The sequence below is a fragment of the Schistocerca cancellata genome, chromosome 1, assembly GCF_023864275.1.
Source record: "Schistocerca cancellata isolate TAMUIC-IGC-003103 chromosome 1, iqSchCanc2.1, whole genome shotgun sequence".
Taxonomy (NCBI): Eukaryota; Metazoa; Arthropoda; class Insecta; order Orthoptera; family Acrididae; genus Schistocerca; species Schistocerca cancellata.
This window is the reverse complement of record NC_064626.1, coordinates 1,279,895,897-1,279,918,213: the sequence shown is the minus strand read 5'-3', so window position 1 is coordinate 1,279,918,213 and position 22,317 is coordinate 1,279,895,897. Positions and strand designations below refer to the sequence as shown.

Below are 22,317 nucleotides of genomic sequence, written 5' to 3'. Positions count from 1 at the left end.
CAAAGTAATTCTGGAGATACAATACTGCAGGTTGAATGTTATCTGGAGTTAACGGCAGCACAGGCCTTTTTATAAGGCGTTCCGTGCCTTCGAGAGTTGTCGGTGTTTCCTAACAGACCTCTTGTTTTAATTCTCGCCAGAGATAAAAGTATAGAACTGTTAAGTTTGGTAAGTATGCAAATCATCTTGTGTTTCCTGAACGGCTGTTCCAACGTTCGCCCTACATTCTCTTAAGTCGATCTGTCATTACATGTGCGGAATAGGAGGGACCTCCGTCATGTTGGTACCACTCTCATTGCCTTATGTCCAGTTAGATGTCTACTATGAACTGCGACAGCAACATATCTTAGGGACTCGGGAGTATTTAGATTCCCGTCAATTAAACAGGAACCAATATCGCGGGTCTTGAAAAACACGCATCAAACGTTGACACACCACGAGAGTTGTTTCCAACCACTTCTTTCAGTCAGCACGGGTTTTTAATTGACGATAAGTGCATATTTTGATGATTGAGATGGCTATGGTTTGTAAACGAAGCTTCCTCTTTAACTCTTTTTTTTTTTTTTTTTTTTTTTTTTTGTACAGATATATCGCATCACTTTGCACTTTTCGTAGATAACATTCGGGAAATCGTAACCAAATTTACATATGAATAGGGTTTTAAGCCATTGCTATGAAGCTGTAGACGAAGCGAAATGTGAAAAGAAGGGAATGTGATGGAATGTAGTGTTCCCAAAAGATTCGTTTGGTTGATTCTCTCGTAATTCCTAAATGCCTTTCAATGACAATTTCATTGTGTTACTACAGCTAAAACGATAATTTCATTTGTTTCAGCGGTTGCTATTCTTTTTCCTTGGCGTATTTTATTCTCTACATTTCAGTTTCCCAAAGAGATGATAGTCACATGGAGCCAGGTCAGGGCTGTAAGGCGGCTGTTTCAGTGTTGTCCATCTGAGTTTTGTGATCGCTTCCATGGTTTTTTGACCCACCTGGCACAAACCTTTTCTAACGCCAACACTTTCAGTATTCTGCAAACACCATCCCTTCTCCCCTTTGCCGTCAAGCATAGTAAAGGCTGCCAACAGCAAGTGGCGTAACCAGGCGGTCACCCATCCAAATACTGGCCACGCCCAACGTTGCTTAACTTCGCTTATCTGATGACAACCAGTATATTGAACGAGACAAAGCGGTTGGCGTATACGATGTTATAACGTTTAGTTTATATTGTCACGATTAATAAAGAAAAGACAGACTTTTGGCGAACAATAAGTACTACCATTTTTGCGGCACATACGTATCTAAAAACATTATCATGAGAAGCAATTTAACTGTGTAACTGTGAATAATACTTGATTTATTTCGAAAATGACCACATCTTGCATACGAAAAGGAAAGCGTAACAAAACTGTTAGAAAATGTAGCGTACCTACTAAGGAGACTGTCTGCACTAAACTTGTCCGTCCTCCTTTAGAATACTCCTGCGCGGTGTGGGATGCTTACCAGATAGGACTGACGGAGTACATCGAAAAAGTTCAAAGAAAGGCGGCACATTTTCACCAGCTTTCTTCTCCGAATGGGAAAATATTTTGTTGACACCGACCTACATAGGGAGGAACGATCACGACGATAAAATAAAGAAAATCAGAGCTTGTACGGAAATATATAGGTGTCCATTCTTTTCGCGCGGTATACGAGACTGGAATTGTGAAGCTGGTTCGATGAACCCTCTGCCAGGCAAATGTGATTTCTAGAGTATCCATGTAGATGTAGCTGTAGATGAAGAACACAAATTGAACCATAATTTGGCGAAGCACTTAGTTTCCAGCTTTTTATATCTCTAAAAAGTCTCTAGTTTTCGGTAATTTATAGCCAGTTGGACAACCCGGATGATGAAGTAAACACAATGCATTTTAGATTACGTTAAACTAATGGTGTTGGGATAAAATCGAAGTATTAAAAACGCAAATTGTGTCTCAAATCAAAATTCTAAAGCACCCTTGAGTCTCACTACCACTTGAGAGAGGTGCTAACATAACATACGGATTCTTGTAACAATGAAACAATGTATAAAATCCGGAGAGTCGTTTCAGAGAAAAGTAAACATTATATTGCAGTTTTGTTTTAAGAGTACGGTCTATCACAAAACCCACCGAAAACAAGGTACGTGATTAGTCAAAAATAGGAGAGCTACATTATTTTTTTGTAGTTACTGATCATTTCAAAGAAGTAGAAATATTACCCTAAACTTTCCTTTATCTGATTAAGGTTCAACATAATTTTGAACGATTAATCGTAGTTTGCATTAAGGGGTTAAAATGTAAACATGGTATCGATCTTGCCCAAGAGCCCTGAAATTCAGGCGAAACAGGCGCTGTTGAAATGTGTCTGGAGCAAACACTTTGCATAAATTCTCCATATTTATGGTGTTGCACAATATTAGCGCTTATATTGCAGCTTGCGTGGTTTACAAAACATCTGGAGCAAGGAGCGTAAATAAATAATAAACATTATCGAACCTGACGGTCGGATTTTTATTTACGACAAGCGAATTTATTTTAACGATAGCTACAAAGTTGAGACTACGAGCCTGGAAAGAACAATTAACACAGTTCCGGCTTATGTGAGGTCATCGCAAACAAAAATAAGGAGCAAATGCTTACCTTTTTTCTGGAAAAATATCGGAATTGGTTGTGCAGAACACATACCACGCGTGACGCAAATTCCCATCGAGAGTTCAAGTAAAGGCTAGAAGTTACAGAATGGTACCTACAGCTTACTATATCTGTGGCCTAGCGTGAAGACTTCTACACAACTTGTCGTTTCCCTTTAACATTGTCTTTATGTAGTTTGATTTTCCGTACACTCTGAAAATTCACCCTCAAAATTCGTGAAATATAAACGAAAACGATGGATTTCAATCTCAAAGAGGATTTATTAAACAGCATGATGCGTTTCAACACTGAAGGCCCATTTCAGGTGCTTCATATTATTATTATTTTCACTTTCTCATTTAAATTGCCAATGGTCCTCTTACACAACGCTTTTTACGCTGACAACGACACGTTTATGACTAAAATAAACATTAGTACCAAAAAATACTTACCACTTCTGATGTCAGTTGTATAGAATCGAAGTAGAGAACATGCGCTCTGTAAAAGCATATTTTGCACTTTTCATTGGTTTTTGTTTTACATTTTAGCTATGCCTGTCAATGGTAAATGTGCAAGATCTGTGGGTTTACCAGGTAAAGTATATGTGCTTGTACAAGGGTCACTTCAAAAGAAATGCACACTATTTTTTTTTAAATTCATCTTTTATTCTACATGTTTGAACGTTTTACAGTGTGTAGATACATCCTTTAGGAACAATATTTTCATTTCTCCACATAATTTCCATCCCTCTCAACTGCCTTACGCCAAATTGGAACCAGCGCCTGTATACCCGCACGGTAAAGTTCTGGACCAACCTGTTGGAGCCACTGTTTGGCAGCGTGACAAGGGAGTCATCATCTGCAAACCTTGTTCCACGAAGAGAGTCTTTCAGTTTCCCAAAGAGATGATAGTCACATCGAGCCAGGTCAGGGCTGTAAGGCGGCTGTTTCAGTGTTGTCCATCTGAGTTTTGTGATCGCTTCCGTGGTTTTTTGACACACCTGGCACAAACCTTTTTTAACGCCAACACTTTCAGTATTCTGCAAACACTTCCTTCCCCTGTCCCAAAGTAGTGTGACAATTCGTTCAATATGATGCGTTTGTCAGTAGTCACCAATTCGTTAACTCTCTGCACATTGTCTGGAGTGTGTGCAGTACGAGGCCTGCCGCTGCGAGGACAATCCTCAATATTGCCGTGCCCGCTTTCATCACGTAACCTGCTTGCCCACTGACTAACTGCACTGCGATCGACAGCAGCATCTCCATACACCTTTTTCAACCTCTTGTGGATGTTTCCCACTGTCTCGTTTTCACAGCACAGGAATTCTATGACAGCACGTTGCTTCTTACGAACGTCAAGTGTAGCAGCCATCTTGAAGACATGCTGTGACGGCGCCACTCACGGAAACAGGTTGAACTAAGTTTGAAAACACTGTAAAACTTTCACACATGCAAAATGAAAACTGTATTTTTACAAAAATAGTGTGCATTTCTTTTGGAGTGACCCTCGTAATATGTAGAACTCATAACAGCGGCAATAGGTAACTTTTTATAATGTTAATTTAGTTACAATTGTTTCACAATCATTCTAAACTATACTGTGTGTTATGGCCACTGGGTACAGCTACGCGCAGATAATAAAGGAATAACATAATAAACGAAAAAACCGTATTGTGTATGTTCTGCAGTACTCGTTTCTTTTGTTAACTAGTTTTCGGTATACAACGCCATAAGACTTAAAATAAATTAGTGCTGTAGAACATACGTAATATTGCGCTTTTCATTTATAATTATGAAGCTGTTCCACCAAGAAGCGACGGAAGAATCGGTTAATACGATGGACAAGTTATTGAACACCTACTGAGGACCATCACGCATACTAAAAATAAACCACGACTGTGACTGAAGATCGAAATTTTTTCTTCGGATTTTACAAAAATACGATTTTAAGCTACCTCAATAACCGGCAGCAAGCAACGTTTCTTTGTAGGAGAATATCTATGATCTCTGATACGAATTCAGGCTATTGTAGGATAGCGCTACATATAGTATTTGCCATGGAAAACAGTAAGAATTAAGGGGGACACGCTACGGTACAGTACTGCGAAGTTACTACGAGTAGAAAAGCAGAGAGAGCTGCCATAACAGATTGAAACGAAACCGAACTCCTGCTGACAAGCGAAAGCTGAGCGAAGTCAAAACAGTAGTAAACACAATTGTGCGAGAAGTGTTCAGTAAATTCTGACAATGTGGATAATTAAAAGCCGACCGTTATGGACGAGCGATTCTAGGCGCTTCAGTCCGGAACCGCGCTGCTGCTACGGTCGCAGGCTCAACTCCTGCCTCGGGCATGGCTGAGTGTGATGTCGTTAGGTTTAAGTAGTTCTAAGTCTAGGGAACTGATGACCTCAGATGTTAAGGCCCTCAGTGCTCAGAGCCATTTGAACCAATCAAAGGAACAAAATCGTCTGTCAAGATGCCCATTGGCGACGATGGCAGCGAAATGGAAGATAAGGAAATGAAGGTGGATGTCCTTCACCACGGCAATCTCAACGGAGTTCTTACATTCGGCTGTTGCTGGGATCAGAAGAAGAGAGTCAAGTGAGTGAGCAAAGGGTACAGTACCCGATGGGTTGTTCATTAGAACCTATATTGAATATGCGCAGGAATTGCCGTGTAGGTCACTGGAACAACTGAGTGGGTGGGAAAGGCATGGGTCGTTCCAGTGTATGTGGAGGGTCCCAATATTGTCAGGCCCAATTGCAAACCTGTCTCACTGACGCCAATATGCTATAGGATTCTGGACCTGAGACATAAAGGGAGGGGGGGGGGTTAAGTCCAAATTTAAGTAGTTTCGACTTAAGACTGCATTTATAACCAGTGGCGGATGCTGTGTAAGAGCACAAGAGCATGTGAACACACTAACTTTTGATATCTGTTCTATATACTGCTCCTCTAGACTCGGTGAAACTTGGCACCAGTGTCCCGAGCACACCTTCACTTGCCCGTTTTAAGGAGCTTCTGCGCATGCGCAACTGGCCTGACGTGATGTGACGTAATTGCCTTATGGGCCAAATCCATACGAATCTGATAAACAAAGGGCACATTCCACAGCGTGCACTGCTAGCTCTTGCCACTCAACTACAAGTTTGCATCACTGCCAACAGGTGGTAGCACACTGCAACACACTTTTGTCTACATACACTTGGCATAAATCCCTCTACGCGATAGCATATTCCACAGACACGCGAATTCACTCACTATATAGTAAAAGAAGATCGAACATTGGTATGTGTTATAGTTATACTGAGAGAAACCTATTTTGTGGCTTTCTAAGTGAGATATAGTACATTAAGTTTTGGATTTTATCATAGAGTAATCCATCTGAGGCACTGAGAACCATAAAGCACACTATCGTTGATTGTAAGACTTTAGTTGTTTCTGACATCTGTTGATCTTATGGTGGATTAGGGTTATCTGTACTGGCCCTTATGACGCTCAGAGCCTCATTTGTATTCTGGTCAAGTGTCCTTGGTGGTAGACAGTACTGCTTGAATTTAATCACATACCACATACCACACAAGACAAAACTGATCATCCTCAGCACCTAATGTATCAAATTTTGACCTACTCAATGGAGACCTGTGCTCTGAGAGAGAGGGAGAGAGAATAGCCTAATCCAAGCTGCTGAAATTGTTTGTTACATTTATGTTGAAGAGAACAAAATGATGTGGAATGAAGGGAACGTAATGGATTCAGGTGTGAAACGCAGTGCACTGGAAAAACTTTGCCAATCAAGGTTGAGACGGTATGGTCATGTGAAACGAATAACAGATTAGATTAGATTAGTATTTACTTTCATTCCAATTGATCCGTAGTGAGGAGGTCTTCCAGGATGTAGAATATGTCAGAAAAACAACGATACAAGAGAAATGTTTACAACTCAAACAAATAAGCTAATGTGCCATTTCACAGGTCCCACGTGGAATGATCGTCATTTTTTAATGAACGCTATATGGAAGAATAATTTTACAAATTTTGATGAACTGAATTTAAAATAAAAAACGTTTATTTATTTATTAGGTAATAAACGTATAATACAACTATTATAATACTTATTTACAATGAACACATTACTGCACTGAAATGGTGCAGAAGTTACATTGTACTTACACCCACCCACCCACCCATCCACACACACACACACACACACACACACACACACACACACACACACACATACATACATACATACATACACACTAATTTACAATGAACACATTACTGGACTGAAATTGTGCAGAAGTTATATTGATATATCAGTTGGTTCTACTCAGAAATTCATCAATGGAGTAGAAGGAGTTGGCCACCAATAAATCCTTTAGGCTTCTCTTAAACTGAATTTCATTGGTTGTTAAGCTTTTTATGGCTGCTGGCAAGTTATTGAAAATGTGTGTTCCTGAATAATGCACACCTTTTTGTACAAGACTAAGTGACTTTAAATCCTTGTAAAGATTATTCTTATTTCAAGTATTGATTCCATGAATTGAGCTCTTGGTTTGAAAAAGTGATATATTTTTAATGACAAATTTTATTAAAGAATAAATGTATTGGGAAGCAGTAGTTAGTATCCCTAGTTCCCTAAACAGGCTTCTGCAGGATGTTCTTGAGTTCACACCACATATAACTCTTAATCCACGTTTTTGTGCCCGGAAAATCGACTTTCTCCCATATTAGGCTGCCTACAGCTCGCAAGTATTCACGAACGCAAGGCATTTCTCCACTTCATCGTCCAAAACACGTTATCGGTCTGTTCAAAAGACGCGAAAAATGTTCTGAAATCCAGGGACGCACTTGCACGCAAGGCCACCTGCCCACCTTGCCACCCTACGTCTGGCGAAGCTACGTTCATAGAGCGGTTGCATTACTGATGTGAATAAACAGAGTACATAATTGAAGGTTCTGTTATAAAAAAAAGGTTCCTACTCATCAGAAACTGGGAAAGGTGTTTTCAGCAACTATTTGAGCAACAGAAACGTTGTGCTTGGTTTCAACAGGCTACCAAGGCTTTTAAACCTATAGCCTGCCGTGGTTTCCTTCGTGCATCTGTCAACAGACAATTTCTCAAAGCTGCCTTAGTTTAAGAGCACCTGGTGTGTACCGTGTGCCACGTAAATATTGATAAAATTGCTTACTGCAGGCAACCCGTAGCACGTCCTGGCGCTGGGCTAAAGATAAACGCCGTATCAAGACGAGGAAAAAGGAAAAGTCTGCAAGAGCTTAAGTCAGCTCAACGAAAGAACATATGATCACCTGTGACCTGTGTCATGCCTCGTCTTGTTGGGACTCTGAAGCGGTAGAAGCTGTGTGCATCAATACATCTGTATCAATCGCATGAAAATAAATTAAAATTTGGTACAGACATGTGAAATGCCTTACTGTTTAATGAAAAAAGTGTATATATATATATATATATATACTGTTGTATATATATATATATATATATATATATATATATATATATATATATATATATATATACAACAGTAACGCTTGTACCTCTAAAATTCAAAACTGCTTTATTTTGTATTTGGTGTTTCGCATTTTTACATCAAATTTTAATTTACTGTGAATACTCACATTTTCATGCGATTAGTGGTTAAAAATTTTAAAAAATGTTATTTTTCCTAAAAAATTATGATTGAGTATGTCTTAAATAACATTTACATTTGTTAATAAGTATAGAATTTAAAGAAAACAAAAAACTAATGCTAACGAAATTCGAACTAGCGACCTACGATTACAAAATTTTAACGCTACTCATGCAGATACCGACGACGTTCTTAGCAGTGTCGAAATGTTTTGTAGCTCATCTTCGAATTCGATTTTTTGAGTTGCTTTGATATCTGCATTCTACTGGTTTAGAAAGTTTATGTCCGTGCGCTTACCTTCAAATCGTACAAGTATTAACACAATCGATAGTCGACTTCTAATGCTGGAGATTACAAAACATATTATATAGGATACCTAGACGTGATGAAAGTTGCAGAAGATATGGAAAAATGAAAGACCACGAATTTTATCCTATTTCGCGTTCGTTTCGACGGTGAGATACGCAAGCTGAATCACTTTATGTAACGTTTGAGCCCATTACCCTTCAGAGAGTTCCAAATAACAACCACTGCACTTTGTGCTGTGAGCTACTTTTTGTTTGCAGCCTCGTGGAGGACGACACAATTTACTTCCGTAACGTCATTCCCGCGCCTTGAACTTTATTCGCGTAGCACATCTTTCTCAACGAACGTGGAGATTGTTTCATTATTTTTCTCTCGCTGTTATCGCCTTTGATCTTCTTCTACTAATCTCGAGCCGAGGAAAAGTCCTTTTGTAGTTTCTCAAGCAACTTCGGACGTTGTTAGAAGATGTGTCTGTTACAAAGCACGAGATGAGAAAACCCAGTTCTACTGCCTGGCAGGAGCAATTGTCCAGATGACAACGAGTATTGCCCAGTGCCCGTTCTGGGCATCTGTATGTACTATTTAGAGAATAAAAATTTATGTGAAGAATGCCCAATTAGATTTAAACGTTCAGCATATGTAAATAAATATCTCCTGTTTCAGATTGGACCTCACATTGGAGAAAAGGATCTACAGCAACATATGCATTTATTCCAGCACCAAAATAAGTCCCTTCAACACAGTGATCCAAATAAAGTGTCTCTATGCCAATGAATCACTTGCGATTCACTATAAGACGGACAAAGTAGAGGACAATGTGAATCCTAAAAAAAAAAAGAAATACATATTGTACATAGACCTCAGCGATGACGGATGTAATCTTTGAATTTTGGTGCCGAATCAGTTAATGAAGACTAACCAAACCTAAATTAAAGGTCAAGGCAGCATGTCTGAAGTATTAAAGAAGGAAAGTGTTATCAGTGGTGGAAATTAAATTGTAGGTGTCACCTAGTATACTTCTGCTTCTTAATGAACATCCTACCCAATTGGATAGCTTGTCAGTGAATGCTTCATATGTATAATTGGTTGGTTGGTTGGGTTTGGGGAAGGAGACCAGACAGCGTGGTCATCGGTCTCATCGGATTAGGGAAGGATTGGGAAGGAAGTCGGCCGTGCCCTTTCAGAGGAACCATCCCGGCATTTGCCTAGAGTGATTTAGGGAAATCACGGAAAACCTAAGTCAGGATGGCCGGACGCGGGATTGAACCGTCGTCCTTCCGAATGCGAGTCCAGTGTCTAACCACTGCGCCACCCCGCTCGGTATGTATAATTATAGTGATTTCTTCTTTTTACTCGTGCAAAATCAAATACACCTTTATGAATTTTTTACTTATTTTCATACAAAGGGACAAGAGACGTGTCTCTGCCGTTTTCTTACTTCAAAGGATCTAAGAAAGACGACAATTTCTAGTGGTCTAAAGAGCCAAATTTTCGTCCACTTGTAGAAGTAAATATGTGTCTCTAATGATGTCCTCTAGGTAAAAGTACATCTTCGTGTCCACATATTTGTTTAGCAGGTATGTCTCCGAAATCTTGACATGCATTCTTCACAGTCACCCATATGTCTCACCTTTCTCTCGGCTTCAGTATTCTACCTCCGTTTTGTAGAATCCTGAGGGAATCTGGCTCAAAAGAGCTCCACAGCCGTTCAGCTTAACCGCTTTAGAAAGGGAACGAAACATGTGACGGTCATGAAAAGAACGAAACAGAAATCGCACATATATTCATACATCTGCATCTGCTTCTACAGGTGAAGTGCACGGTGGACCATACACTCAGGTATTTACGGATGAAGCGTGTGAGGAATGACTCTCTCTGTCCTCCCGTGCGAGTCATTGTTGGCCTGATTTTATCTGCACGCTGTGTAGAACATTGATTCGTAACGGGTTAAAGAAAATTCGTAATTACTTCCCCGAAAGAAGTTTCTTGATGTTTCTAAACAGGCTCTAGCGAGTTGTACGACGCGTTCAATGTCTGCTTGCTAGACTTTTTCAATATTTCAGATTCCCTCGCCATTCAAACAACTTCTTCCTGTCAGAAGCTCTACATCCTCTGTTACTCCAATCTGATATGGGTCCCATACACTCGAGCAGTGTTCGTGTATGGGCCACACAAGTGTTACGTGTGCAGTCTCTTTTGTAGGCGAAATATAACGACGCGGTGTCCTACCAGTGAATCGTGGCTTGCAATCTGCTTTATCTACTACTTACACTACATACTTCTACTGCCAAATACGTATATGCTACGAGCAAGTGTAGTTGTGATTCGGTTATCCGTGCGGTCAAAAGATGACACACTATTACGTTTAGCGAAGTGTGTAACTTTGTACATCTGTGCATTAAAGAGTAGAGGGCTGTTTTTTTGCAGCGGAGTGACGTTTTGTGCAGATATAGCCTGTTATTAGTGCAGCGTTTACGGTACAGCATTTCCTCAGATAACTGCATTATTGTCGAAAAGTCTAAGTTTGCAACTAATACTATCTGCCATCTCATAACGTACAGTATGAACAGCAGCTGTCCAATTACGCTTCCGTGAGTCACACCAGACACATCGATGCATTTAGATGACTCTCCATCCGGTATAATGTGCTACGTAGTGCCTGTGAAGAAATTATCGATCTAGTCGCAACACGATGAGGTATTCCACAGGAACGTCTTTTAGGTGTAGAACAGTTAATCAACATGGTTTCCTCCATAACAGGTGCGTTGGGTTGTTTGGGGGAAGAGACGAAGCCGGCCGCGGTGGCCGTGCGGTTCTAGGCGCTCCAGTCTGGAGCCGCGCTGCTGCTACGGTCGCAGGTTCGAATCCTGCCTCGGGCATGGGTGTGTGTGATGTCCTTAGGTTAGTTAGGTTTAAGTAGTTCTAAGTTCTAGGGGACTAATGACCACAGCAGTTGAGTCCCATAGTGCTCAGAGCCATTTGAACCATTTTGAAGAGACCAAAGAGCGACGTCATTGGTCTTATCGGATTAGGGAAGGACGGGGAAGGAAGTCGGCCGTGCCCTTTCAAAGGAACCATCCCTGCATTTGCCTGGAGCGATTTAGGGAAATAACGGAAAACCTAAATCAGGATGGCCGGACGCGGGATTGAACCGACTTCCTCCAGAATGCGAGTCCAGTGTGCTAATCTATAATAGGCAGAGGTTATGGTCTGTGAAAAGACCGCTGATTTCGACGAAAAACGTTATTTTTCTCCAGATTCAGAGACTGTCGAACTTTACGTACCCACGTAACACGCTGCATGGCCCCTTCCCATAAACTTATATCACAAGTCTACTGAAGAATAGAAATAGTTGATGAGGCACATTCTGAGGCACCAAGGAGCAGTTAATTTGGTGATGCAGAGAAGTCTTGGCGGTAAAAACTGCCGAGGGAGACGAATTCTTGACTACAGCAAACAGGCTCCAGTGGCTGTAGGTAGCAATAATAGTGCAGAGATGTACAGACTGGAGAGCTGCATCACAGCCATCTTCCAGCTGAAGACAACAACAACACCAACAGTCCACTGACTGGACAACTTTGTTCCAACTTCTAATCCAGTTTTCCCTAAATTTTGACACTTCATTGTTGACATAATCAAAGCAGATATACAGCTACGAGGCTTCAAAAGTAGTTATTGTGCTTGCAGAGTAAAACCGCCATACACTTAGTATATTTAGTAGCGAATGAAGCAACGTTTCAAGTGACGCCCAGAAGAGAATAAAATACAGGGTGATTCAAAAAGAATACCACAACTTTAGGAATTTAAAACTCTGCAACGACAAAAAGCAGAGCTAAGCACTATCTGTCGGCGAATTAAGGCAGCTATAAAGTTTCATTTAGTTGTACATTTGATCGCTTGAGGCGCTGTTGACTAGGCGTCAGCGTCAGTTGATGCTAAGATGGCGACCGCTCAACAGAAAGCTTTTTGTGTTATTGAGTACGGCAAAAGTGAATCGACGACAGTTGTTCAGCGTGCATTTCGAACGAAGTATGGTGTTAAAGAATCGATTTCTGTGATTTTATCCTTGCTCAAATGGAAACAGATGAATCTTTCGTTTGAAAGATTGTGTTTAGTGATGAAGCAACTTTCCACACTAACGGGAAAGTCAACCGTCACAATGTCTGTATATGGGGCACTGGGAATCCGCGGGAAACAACTCAGTATGAACGTGACTCGCCTAAGGTGAACGTTTTCTGTGCCATTTCAGCCAATAAAGTTTTTGGTCCCTTTTTCTTCGAAGGTGCTACTGTAACTGGACTACAGTATCTGGAGATGTTAGAGAATTGGCTGTTCCCTCAGCTCGAACAAGAAGCACAACAATTCATATTTCAGCAGGATGGAGCGCCACCACATTGGCACTTATCTGTCCGTAACTACCTGAACGTCAACTACCCAAGGCGATGGATCGGCCGCCAGGCAGCCCGTGACGGAGCACTTCATCACTGGCCTCCAAGAAGCCCTGATCTTACCCCCTGAAATTTTTTCTTGTGGGGGTATGTTAAGGATATGGTGTTTCGGCCACCTCTCCCAGCCACCACTGATGATTTGAAACGAGAAATAACAGCAGATATCCAAACTGTTACGCCTGATATGCTACAGAGAGTGTGGAACGAGTTGGAGTATCGGGTTGATATTGCTCGAGTGTCTGGAGGGGGCCATATTGAACATCTCTGAACTTGTTTTTGAGTGAAAAAAAACCTTTTTAAATACTCTTTGTAATGATGTATAACAGAAGGTTATATTATGTTTCTTTCATTAAATACACATTTTTAAAGTTGTGGTATTCTTTTTGAATCACCTTGTATAATGGGAATCCACAGAGTTAATTATAATAACAGTAATAGTTGCCTGTGGATAAATGACCAGGTGTAAGTCTTTTAAACCCACTTCGGCGATATGCATGTTCCTAACCTACCACAGCTATCCAACCAGGGAAAGGGGACCCACAGTTTAGCGTGGAATCCTATCCATCGCTGAGAGGTGAAGACTAAATTAACGGTACACTGAATATTTCCGTGGTACAGGAAGGATTCCATCCGGCAACCTCTCTGTTTCCGGTGACGTACTTTATCACTGGAGTATCAGGCGTGACACGTCACACTGATTCGCAGAGTACTGATGTGAATGTAGGTTCCACTCACCCTGAGAATCAATACATAATTTACAAAAGAGTCCCATAAATAAATTTCTTGCGGGATGGAGGTAAGGACCATTAAACTATACGATACAATCATAGCGCTCATACGCTGCCAACATAGCTAGCAGCCTTTATAAACAAGAGACTGAAGTAAGTCAAGACTGACTGAAGTCAAGACAAGAGACTGAAGTAAGGGGCCAAGTTTACGTCCTTGCACGGCCGGTCTCTAGATTCAGGTTGTGACGTTCTTGATCACTCCATAAAGTTTTCGTGTCTAAATACATCTGACACAAGCCACAGGTGCAGGAATGTCCATCGCTACATTAGTAGAAAATCCTTATCTTGTGCTCGATCGCGTACTCCAGAGCTGAAGGTCAACAGGTCCACTGATAGAGAATTACTGGTTTGTTGGACGTCAGCTCATTAGTTTCGATTAATAAATTCAACTTGGTACATCTTTACGTTGTTATGATGTAAATAAACCAAAAAACGTCACACACGCAATACAATTTAATATGAATGACTTGTCGCCAACCTAAAAGTACTAAGAAAAATCACTGAGCAGGCGGCTTTAACTCGCACACGCCTGGTTCCTACGATTACTTAAAGTCCACTGCCTCTTCTGTCTAAGACTGTTTCGATTTCAGAAACAGCGCTATGTACGCGATAATCATGCTCAGCTTTATTAACGTTATTGTTGGCTTAAGGCCGGATTCAAACATAAATAAGCAGATTACCATTGTAAAAGGTCTTTCCAGAAAATCCTAGTTCTTTTGGTTTGGAATAATTACTTAACGAAATTAGGTTGCAAGAAGAGGACAATATAGATTATACCTAAAGACATGTACTTAGCCCTGAAATATAGAAGTGTGTACAAAATTTGTTGATGGACAATATTAACTCACATTTTGTATATTAAAATTTGACTAGCACTACGTTCTGAATGTTTCATATTTACATGACGTAATTAATTATTTAATCTTGTTACATTAATTAGTTCTCTTTTCATTAAATACAGCCTTATACACGATTAAAGTGGCTACGCTGATCAAATTCATCATCCTGCGTCGCCTGCAATTTCGCAGTCACTCTGATACGTGACTTAATTAATGTGTTCTCCACATATCAGGTGTGATGAATCACTGAAATAAAGCAGTCCTCTATGAAGCCTACTACATTTCTACGAAGATGTATCCTCCAGTTTTCCGATAAATGCGAGTATTCCGTGCCGTGCACACGGAACTAATATCTCAACGTGCATATTGGATTCTCCTATTGATACCCGAACGAGTAAATGTGCTTAGTGTGTCTGGCAACAAACAAATCGGAAAATTACAAGCAAAGTTTAAAAGTTTTCCGCACCATATCTTGTATACAGACTAAACCTAGCACAGATATCAAGTTACGAGTCAAAGAAATGCCAGTCCACAAATCGGATTATTATCGACGCTGTACGTTTGACTGACCTGTTACACCTAAAAGCCAATGGATAAGTGGAATTATATCAAATTTTTATTTTTTCTGTGTTTTTCCGGAATTAATCAACGACAGTTTACCCGATCACCGACCATCCTTCCCCCACCTGAGCTTGGGTTTCGATAACCTCGCCATCGACGGCACAATAATTCAGCAAATTATTTTGCGAAATGAAATCCCTCCATCCCTCAACAAACTGGGAGGTTCTGGTGATAATGCTCACAGTTCTACTCACTTACTTTTAATTGAAGTTACTGTACACTTGATATTTTCTTTGAGACAGCCAAAGAAAAGCAACGCTCTGCCACAATGAGACATTTCTGGCCGTCTGACGCAGCTTTTAGTCGTTCTGATAGTGGCCGACACCAGTTAACGATATTAATCCTTTTCTCTGGTTGCCTCAATGAATACATAACGTGTACAATAAAAAATGTTTATCACTGGCTCCAAGAGAAAATGTCATTTACTACGAGAACGGAAGTTAATAGTAAGTCAGGAGACTACGTGAGGTACGTTATTATTGAGTTTCTCCTTTAGCTTTTCTTATGATTTGAAGTAATATTGAAGAAAATGAAAAAAAAATATTATGTTCAAAAACAGTAACATGGCTCAGAAATTTCGCTTTCATTTTCTCTTCCGCATCCATATCTGTAATATACACCAACACCTACATGTGTACTTCATATGGCGAGTTAGAGTGTCTGGAGAAGGGTACTTCTGACATCTTTATCATTTCCCTCTTTGGTGTCAAGTTGGAAAGAATGTCTAGCGATAGGTCTCCGTATGATTTCCAGTTTCGCTGATTTTTCCTGTCGCAGTCGTTCTGCGAGACGTATACTGGTTGAAGTAATATTTTGCTTCGTCTTCTAAAATATGTTCTCTGAATTTCAACAGTAACCCTCTCTGTGATGCGCAGCGGTTACCCCGCAACTGACATTGGAGACTGTGGAGCATCTCCGTAACGCTGTCGCGTTTAATGCCTGAACTCTTGACTAAAGGCATCGGAAATCACGTAACTGAACTGAACTCTCCGCCTGTTTATGCACAATGCCTTACATTTATTGTTGCGGGACCAACTGCACTAACCGACGATAGCTGGTAGCCTGTAGGTCTTCCTGCCTTTCGCTATAGTTTTCTGGGGTTGCAAGTTTCCAATAGACGACAGTAATATCCGCGAATACCCTCGCGAAGTTTCCTGCGTTATCCAGTACATCGTTTACATTTGTAGTGGATAGTAGTGTCCCGTAACAACCTATGGAGTACTCATAAACGGACTTTTACATTCAACCATGTTGCCCTGGTGAAAACGACAGCTGGCCGCTGTGGCCGAGCGGTCCTAGGCGCTTTATTCCGGAGCCGCGGTGTTGCTACGGTCGCAGGTTCAAATCCTGCCTCGGGCATGGATGTGTGTGATGTCCTTAGGTTAGTATGATTTAAGTAGTTCTAAGTCTAGGGGACTGATGACCTCATATGTTAAGTCCCATAGTGCTTAGAGCCATTTGAACGATTTCAAAACGTCATGCCGAATTTCATATTTTAGAAAACTCTGGTCCTACATTTCGTTCTCCAAGCGACAATGCGTAACTTCGTCGAACGTGTTCCAGCAATCAAGAAACACGGTAACAACGCATGCGGCTCTTTGAGGCGGCATTCAAAGATCGTAAACAATATTAAACATGCATCTGGCATAGAAAATAAGTCTGAGCACTTTATTTTGATTGTGAAGTATAAATATAAAACTAAAAGAACATAAGAAATAAATGACATAATCTCTATAAATTGTATGATCACATTATTAAAAAAACTAGTTACAGTGGAATCTCGTTTATCTCGGTATTATTAATTCAGATCTCCTACTGATCTTCATCGTCTACACTTTTTCTTCTGCACCGTGTCGCTGGTACGGAAGTAATAGCGGCAACAGTCTGGGGCAGCAATCATTAAATCTAGATTCAGGAAAGCGCCGCACATGGATCAGCGCATTATGTCAGTTAAAAAGGTGGCAGTGTCCTTGGACACAAAGTTAAATGCATTGTATAGTATGGATAAAGGACAACTGTTGAACAATGTTGCTGCCGAAATTGAAGGTGCAACTTCAACAACGTCGGACTGGGGGAGTAACCGTAAAGAAATGACTTTTGCTTCTGAAGGCCAGTTTTGTGCCATTTGTTCATTTGCAAGGACGATAGTGATGATGAATGACAAAGTTGACACTCCGTCTCAAGATATAACGGCACCAGAGCTAAAGGCCCAAGTGGCGCCAGAGGCCACAACTGTTAGATTTCTATACGGGATGAATCCCAGCTATACCAGGATCAGGATAACAAACTGACTGATAGCTATGAGCTTACAGGACATCTACCACAGCAACAACCAATCACAGCACGGTCGCATCCTCTGTCCTGTGCACAGTTGTCATATCTCTCTGCGACAACTGCAGGCGACAATCACAGCATATAATACAATTTTTGTGCAAAAATATTAAGGTTTTGGTAACCACTTGTTGACAAATTTCCTGTTGGCTTCTGTCTCGGATTTTTTAGCCGACGTTTCTCTCATGATTTTGTGAGGTTTCACCGGCACGAGTGGCTGGCATCGTCAAAGCTTCAGTCTCCATTGCTGGCGGCGGACCACAATTACCAGTATACAATTAAAACATGGTAACTAGTTTCGGTTGATTTTCGCAGTCACCTCCTGATCCTTCAAATAGTAAAAAAGAGTTGAATAGTGATTGAAAACAATCATCTTTAGCTGCATTCATAAAATGACATGCATCCGTATTAAAAAAAGAGTTGAATAGTTTGTAGTTAAAAGCATCACCGTGAGCGAACCTGGTTTTGAAACATAGTACCGCAAGACGCAGGTAATAAAGAAGGCCAGTTCCATTAGTTCAAATTGCATCGAGTGCCCATTATTTGCATTTGTACAGCAGATACAGTTTCTCACTCTATTTGCTGCTCAAATAAAATAAATGGAAATTTTCACTATATCTCTTGTACATATACAAGTAATGGGCATATGATCCAGTTTTTACTAATCCAACTGGCCAATTTCCTTCTTCATTACAAGCAACTCGCAAGACTGTGGTTTACTACCTGGCTAGCTCCCGGTCATGCTTTTAGCTACATACCGCCATGATGTTATCGGCGCATAATACGAATGTATGTTATTGCATGACTATAGCTATCGATGTTTTTAATGCGTATTCAACTCTTTTTTTACGATTTGAACGATCTGAGGATGATTGTAGAAATCCACCGAAACGAGTCACCATGGTTTAATTGTATAATCGAAATTGCGGTCTAGTCATTAAGAGTTTTTTACATTAAAAGCGTTATTTAATAAACAAAGTAATGATTTATTTGCAAGGGACAAGAAATAAAAACTTTGAGGTTCGACGATGACATTGTAATTCTGTGACAGACAGCGGAGGACTTCGAAGAGCATTTGAACAGACTGGACAGTGTCTTGAAAGGAGGATATGGGATGAACGTCAACAAAAGCAAAACGAGGATAATGGAATGTAGTCAATTAAGTCGGGTGATGCTGAGGGAATTAGATTAGGAAATGAGACACTTAAAGTAGTAAATGAATTGTGCTATTTGGGGAGCAAAATAACTGATGAGGGTCGAAGTAGAGGGGATGTAAAATGTAGACTGGCAATGGCAAACAGCGTTTCTGAAGAAGAGAAATTTGTTAACATCGAGTATAGATTTAAGTGTCAGGTAGTCGTTTCTGAAAGTATTTGCATGGAGTGTAGCCACGTATGGAAGTGAAACATGGACGATAAATAGTTTGGACAAGAAGAAAATAGAAGCTTTCGAAATGTGGTGCTACAGAAGAATGCTGAAGATTAGATGGGTAGATCACATAACTAATGAGGAGGTACTGAATAGGATTGGGGAGAAGAGGAGTTTGTGGCACAACGTGACTAGAAGAAGAGATCGGTTGGTGGGACATGTCCTGAGGCATCAAGGGATCACAAATTTAGCATTGGAGGGCAGTGTGGAGGGTAAAAATCATAGAGGGAGACCAAGAGATGAATACACTAAGCAGATTCAGAAGGACGTAGGTTGCAGTAAGTACTGGAAGATGAAGAAGCTTTCACAGCATAGAGTAGCATGCAGAGCTCCATCAAACCAGTCTCAGGACTGAAGACCACAACAACAACAATGCAATGGAGATATCTGCAGCGTCTTGTTGCATATGATCGACTCACGAACCACGTTCGAAAGAAACCCACTGACTACGCCGGCATATAAACGTCGTCGTGAGTTTCTTTATATCTGTTAAAACAAACGTGAAAATAATTTATAATTTGCGTACTCGCGCGAAAGTGTGTTGGTACAGTTTTGACATGAATTACATAGGGGTTTCTTTCCACAAGCCTTAGACGTGCTAAGTTTTCTGCACTCTCGGATTTGATAAAGAAGCAAATGTGTCTAACATTGATTCTACTCCAAAAGTGAATGGTTTTTTATTACCATAGATGTGTGTCCTTTATATGTCTATAATATCCTGTATTATATGGAATATATGTTTTGTACTTCACTATTTGTTTGAAGTACTCCTTGACCGGCATGCAGCTCTTGGTGTGAGTCTGCAGACACGCCTAAGCCACAACAGGGGCTGGTTGGAGCACCAACACCGCATGGAGGACAAAGGACTACCTCAGAACACGCCACCACTAGGGCCTTTCAAGGATGTAACAATCAACAATGAGGATAATCCAAATCGAAGTAAAAAAACTGAACATGTTGAGTTACTTGGAGTCTAGTATTCGCTCCATACACATAGATGTACACAAGCGTACAATAAATGTTGTATCCTATATGTACCAGTCGATAATTATTTCGGAAAAGATTAATACTGGATAAATGATAATTTTGTACTAATTTTACGAAGAATCTATACCTTTAAGTTTAGCCACCCACCCTTTGGAAAAGCAAAGGAAACGTGTATGTTTGTGACAACCAACCCATTTCATTTTAATCTTATCTCTGAATTTCCAGATTAACCGAATTTTCGATGCTTCGGATGATCTGCGAACCGACCTAGCCCGGATAAACGAGGTTCCACTGTAGCTAGACACGGAACTGCCGCCGCACACACTGGTTCCAAAGCGTGGTTCGCTCCCACAACGCCACCCGGGGCAGAGTGCCGGGTACTCAGTACTCACGCAGACGATGACGCTGAGAAGTCCCATGCTGCAGTGTGCACCGGTGGTCAGCTGAGCATCGCGCCGGCCCCCGCACAGTGGATGCGAGCGGCCACAGCTGTGCCCGCTATATAGAAAGGGGGGGGGGGGGAGGAGGGAGGCAGGGCCCCCACCACGGCCGGCAGCCAACCTGCTGGGCCGGTAGGCGCACGGGCCCCGGGGCCTTCCTTCCGACACGCGACCGCTCTGCTCGCGGGCTCGGGGCGGCCTCTATTGGAGCCTTCTTCACAACTCCGTCAGTCGTTTCATACTCGCAATCGAAACCTCGGATACCACCGGAGTCAGGGATTTTCACCTGCCTCGAGATGACTGGGTGTTTGTGTTGCCCTCATCATTTCATCATCATTCATGAAAGTGGCGAGATTGGGCTGAACAAAGGTTGGGTATTTGTATGGGCGCTGATAACCGCACAGTTGAGCGCCCCCACAAACCAAACATCATCATCATCATCATCGGATACCACATCGATGTATCCACTATCCACGGGACATTTGCGCTGCTGGTCATCAAAACTGCTCTATCAGGAACGATAGAGAAAACACCTTTGCTTATTTTGTACCTACACTACTAATCTAAAGTATGGTGGTGCCTTTTATTGGACGTTAACATGGGGTGTGCCCAACATTCGCCATTAATACGGCTTGAACTGTGCAGGGGGAAATGAACAACGGGGCGTCTCAACGTCTGTACAAGAATTGCTGCCCGCTCTTCCTCAAGAACAGTAGCCAGAGTAGATAGAGATGTTGAACACTAGGGTCTGGAGCGAAGTCGACGTTCCAACTTATTCCAGAGGTGTTCCAGTGACTTCAGGTTGGGACTCCGAGCAGATCACTCCATTTTGGGAAAGTTAGTGACAAAAAATAAATAAAAATGAAATGATCTAATGGCATTGCAGGCCGGGAGGCCCCATCGGGGGAAGTTGGGCCGCCGACTGCGCCTTATTCCAGTAGACGCCTTGGGCGACTCGCGTGCCAGTGATGAGGGCAACACAACACCCAGTCCACGTGCGGAGAACTTCTCCAACACGGCCTGGAATCGAACCCGGATCCTCTGCATTGGAAGGCAAGCACTTAACTACTCAGCTAAGCAGGCGGACTATTGACCACAAACGATTGCCTTAAAAATATTACTTTATGATGGGGCGCATTGTCATGCTGATACAATCAACGTCTTCGAACTGTTCCTCTACTGTACGCAGTACTCAATGCTGTGAAAAGTGTTTCCATCCGTCCGAGTTTAGCGTTTTCTTAACTGCAACAAGGTCGTCACAGATTAATTACGAAAAACCTATCACCACCTCCTCTGTAGATAGCGTTCTGTGGGCATTCGTAAAACTGAGACCCTTCCATCAGATCGCCAGTCGATATAGCATGATCGATTACTCTAAATCATTCGTTTCCAGTCATTCAGTGTCCAGTGGTGTTGCTCTTTATACCAGCTGCAGCGTCGCTTAGCGCTGATTATGTGTGCGTTATGAGGAGCTTTTCGACCACTGTACCCCAATCTTTTTAACTCCCTACGCACAGTCATTGTGCTAGCTCTACAGCTGGAGCCGGGATGGTTCCTTTCAAAGGGCACGGCCGACTTCCTTCCCCGTCCTTCCCTAATCCGATGAGACCGATGACCTCGCTGTCTGGTCTCCTTCCCCAAAACAACCAACCAACCAATCTACAGCTGGAAGACTTTGAAACTCATGAATTATTTCGTCTTCTGATGCGATTTTTCAGAAGCACTCTCATAATACTCAACGGAGTTGTCCGTCCGTCATGAGATCTGCCTGTTCTTGCTGTAACTGTGGTCTTTCTTCGCGTTTACACTTCATAATCACATCCCAGCA

General features: G+C 41.5%; 1 protein-coding gene across 1 annotated transcript in view; it reads right to left on the bottom strand.

Moving 5' to 3' along the window:
* The window catches only part of LOC126095088 (loricrin-like), a 177,701-nt gene extending 157,180 nt beyond the window's left edge, over nt 1-20,521 (bottom strand). Inside the window, exon 1 of the mRNA XM_049909779.1 lies at nt 20,442-20,521. Coding sequence (XP_049765736.1) covers nt 20,442-20,468 — 27 coding nt within the window. The 5' untranslated portion in view covers nt 20,469-20,521. The remainder of the gene's footprint in view (nt 1-20,441) is intronic.
* Between the last annotated feature and the right edge of the window lie 1,796 nt (nt 20,522-22,317).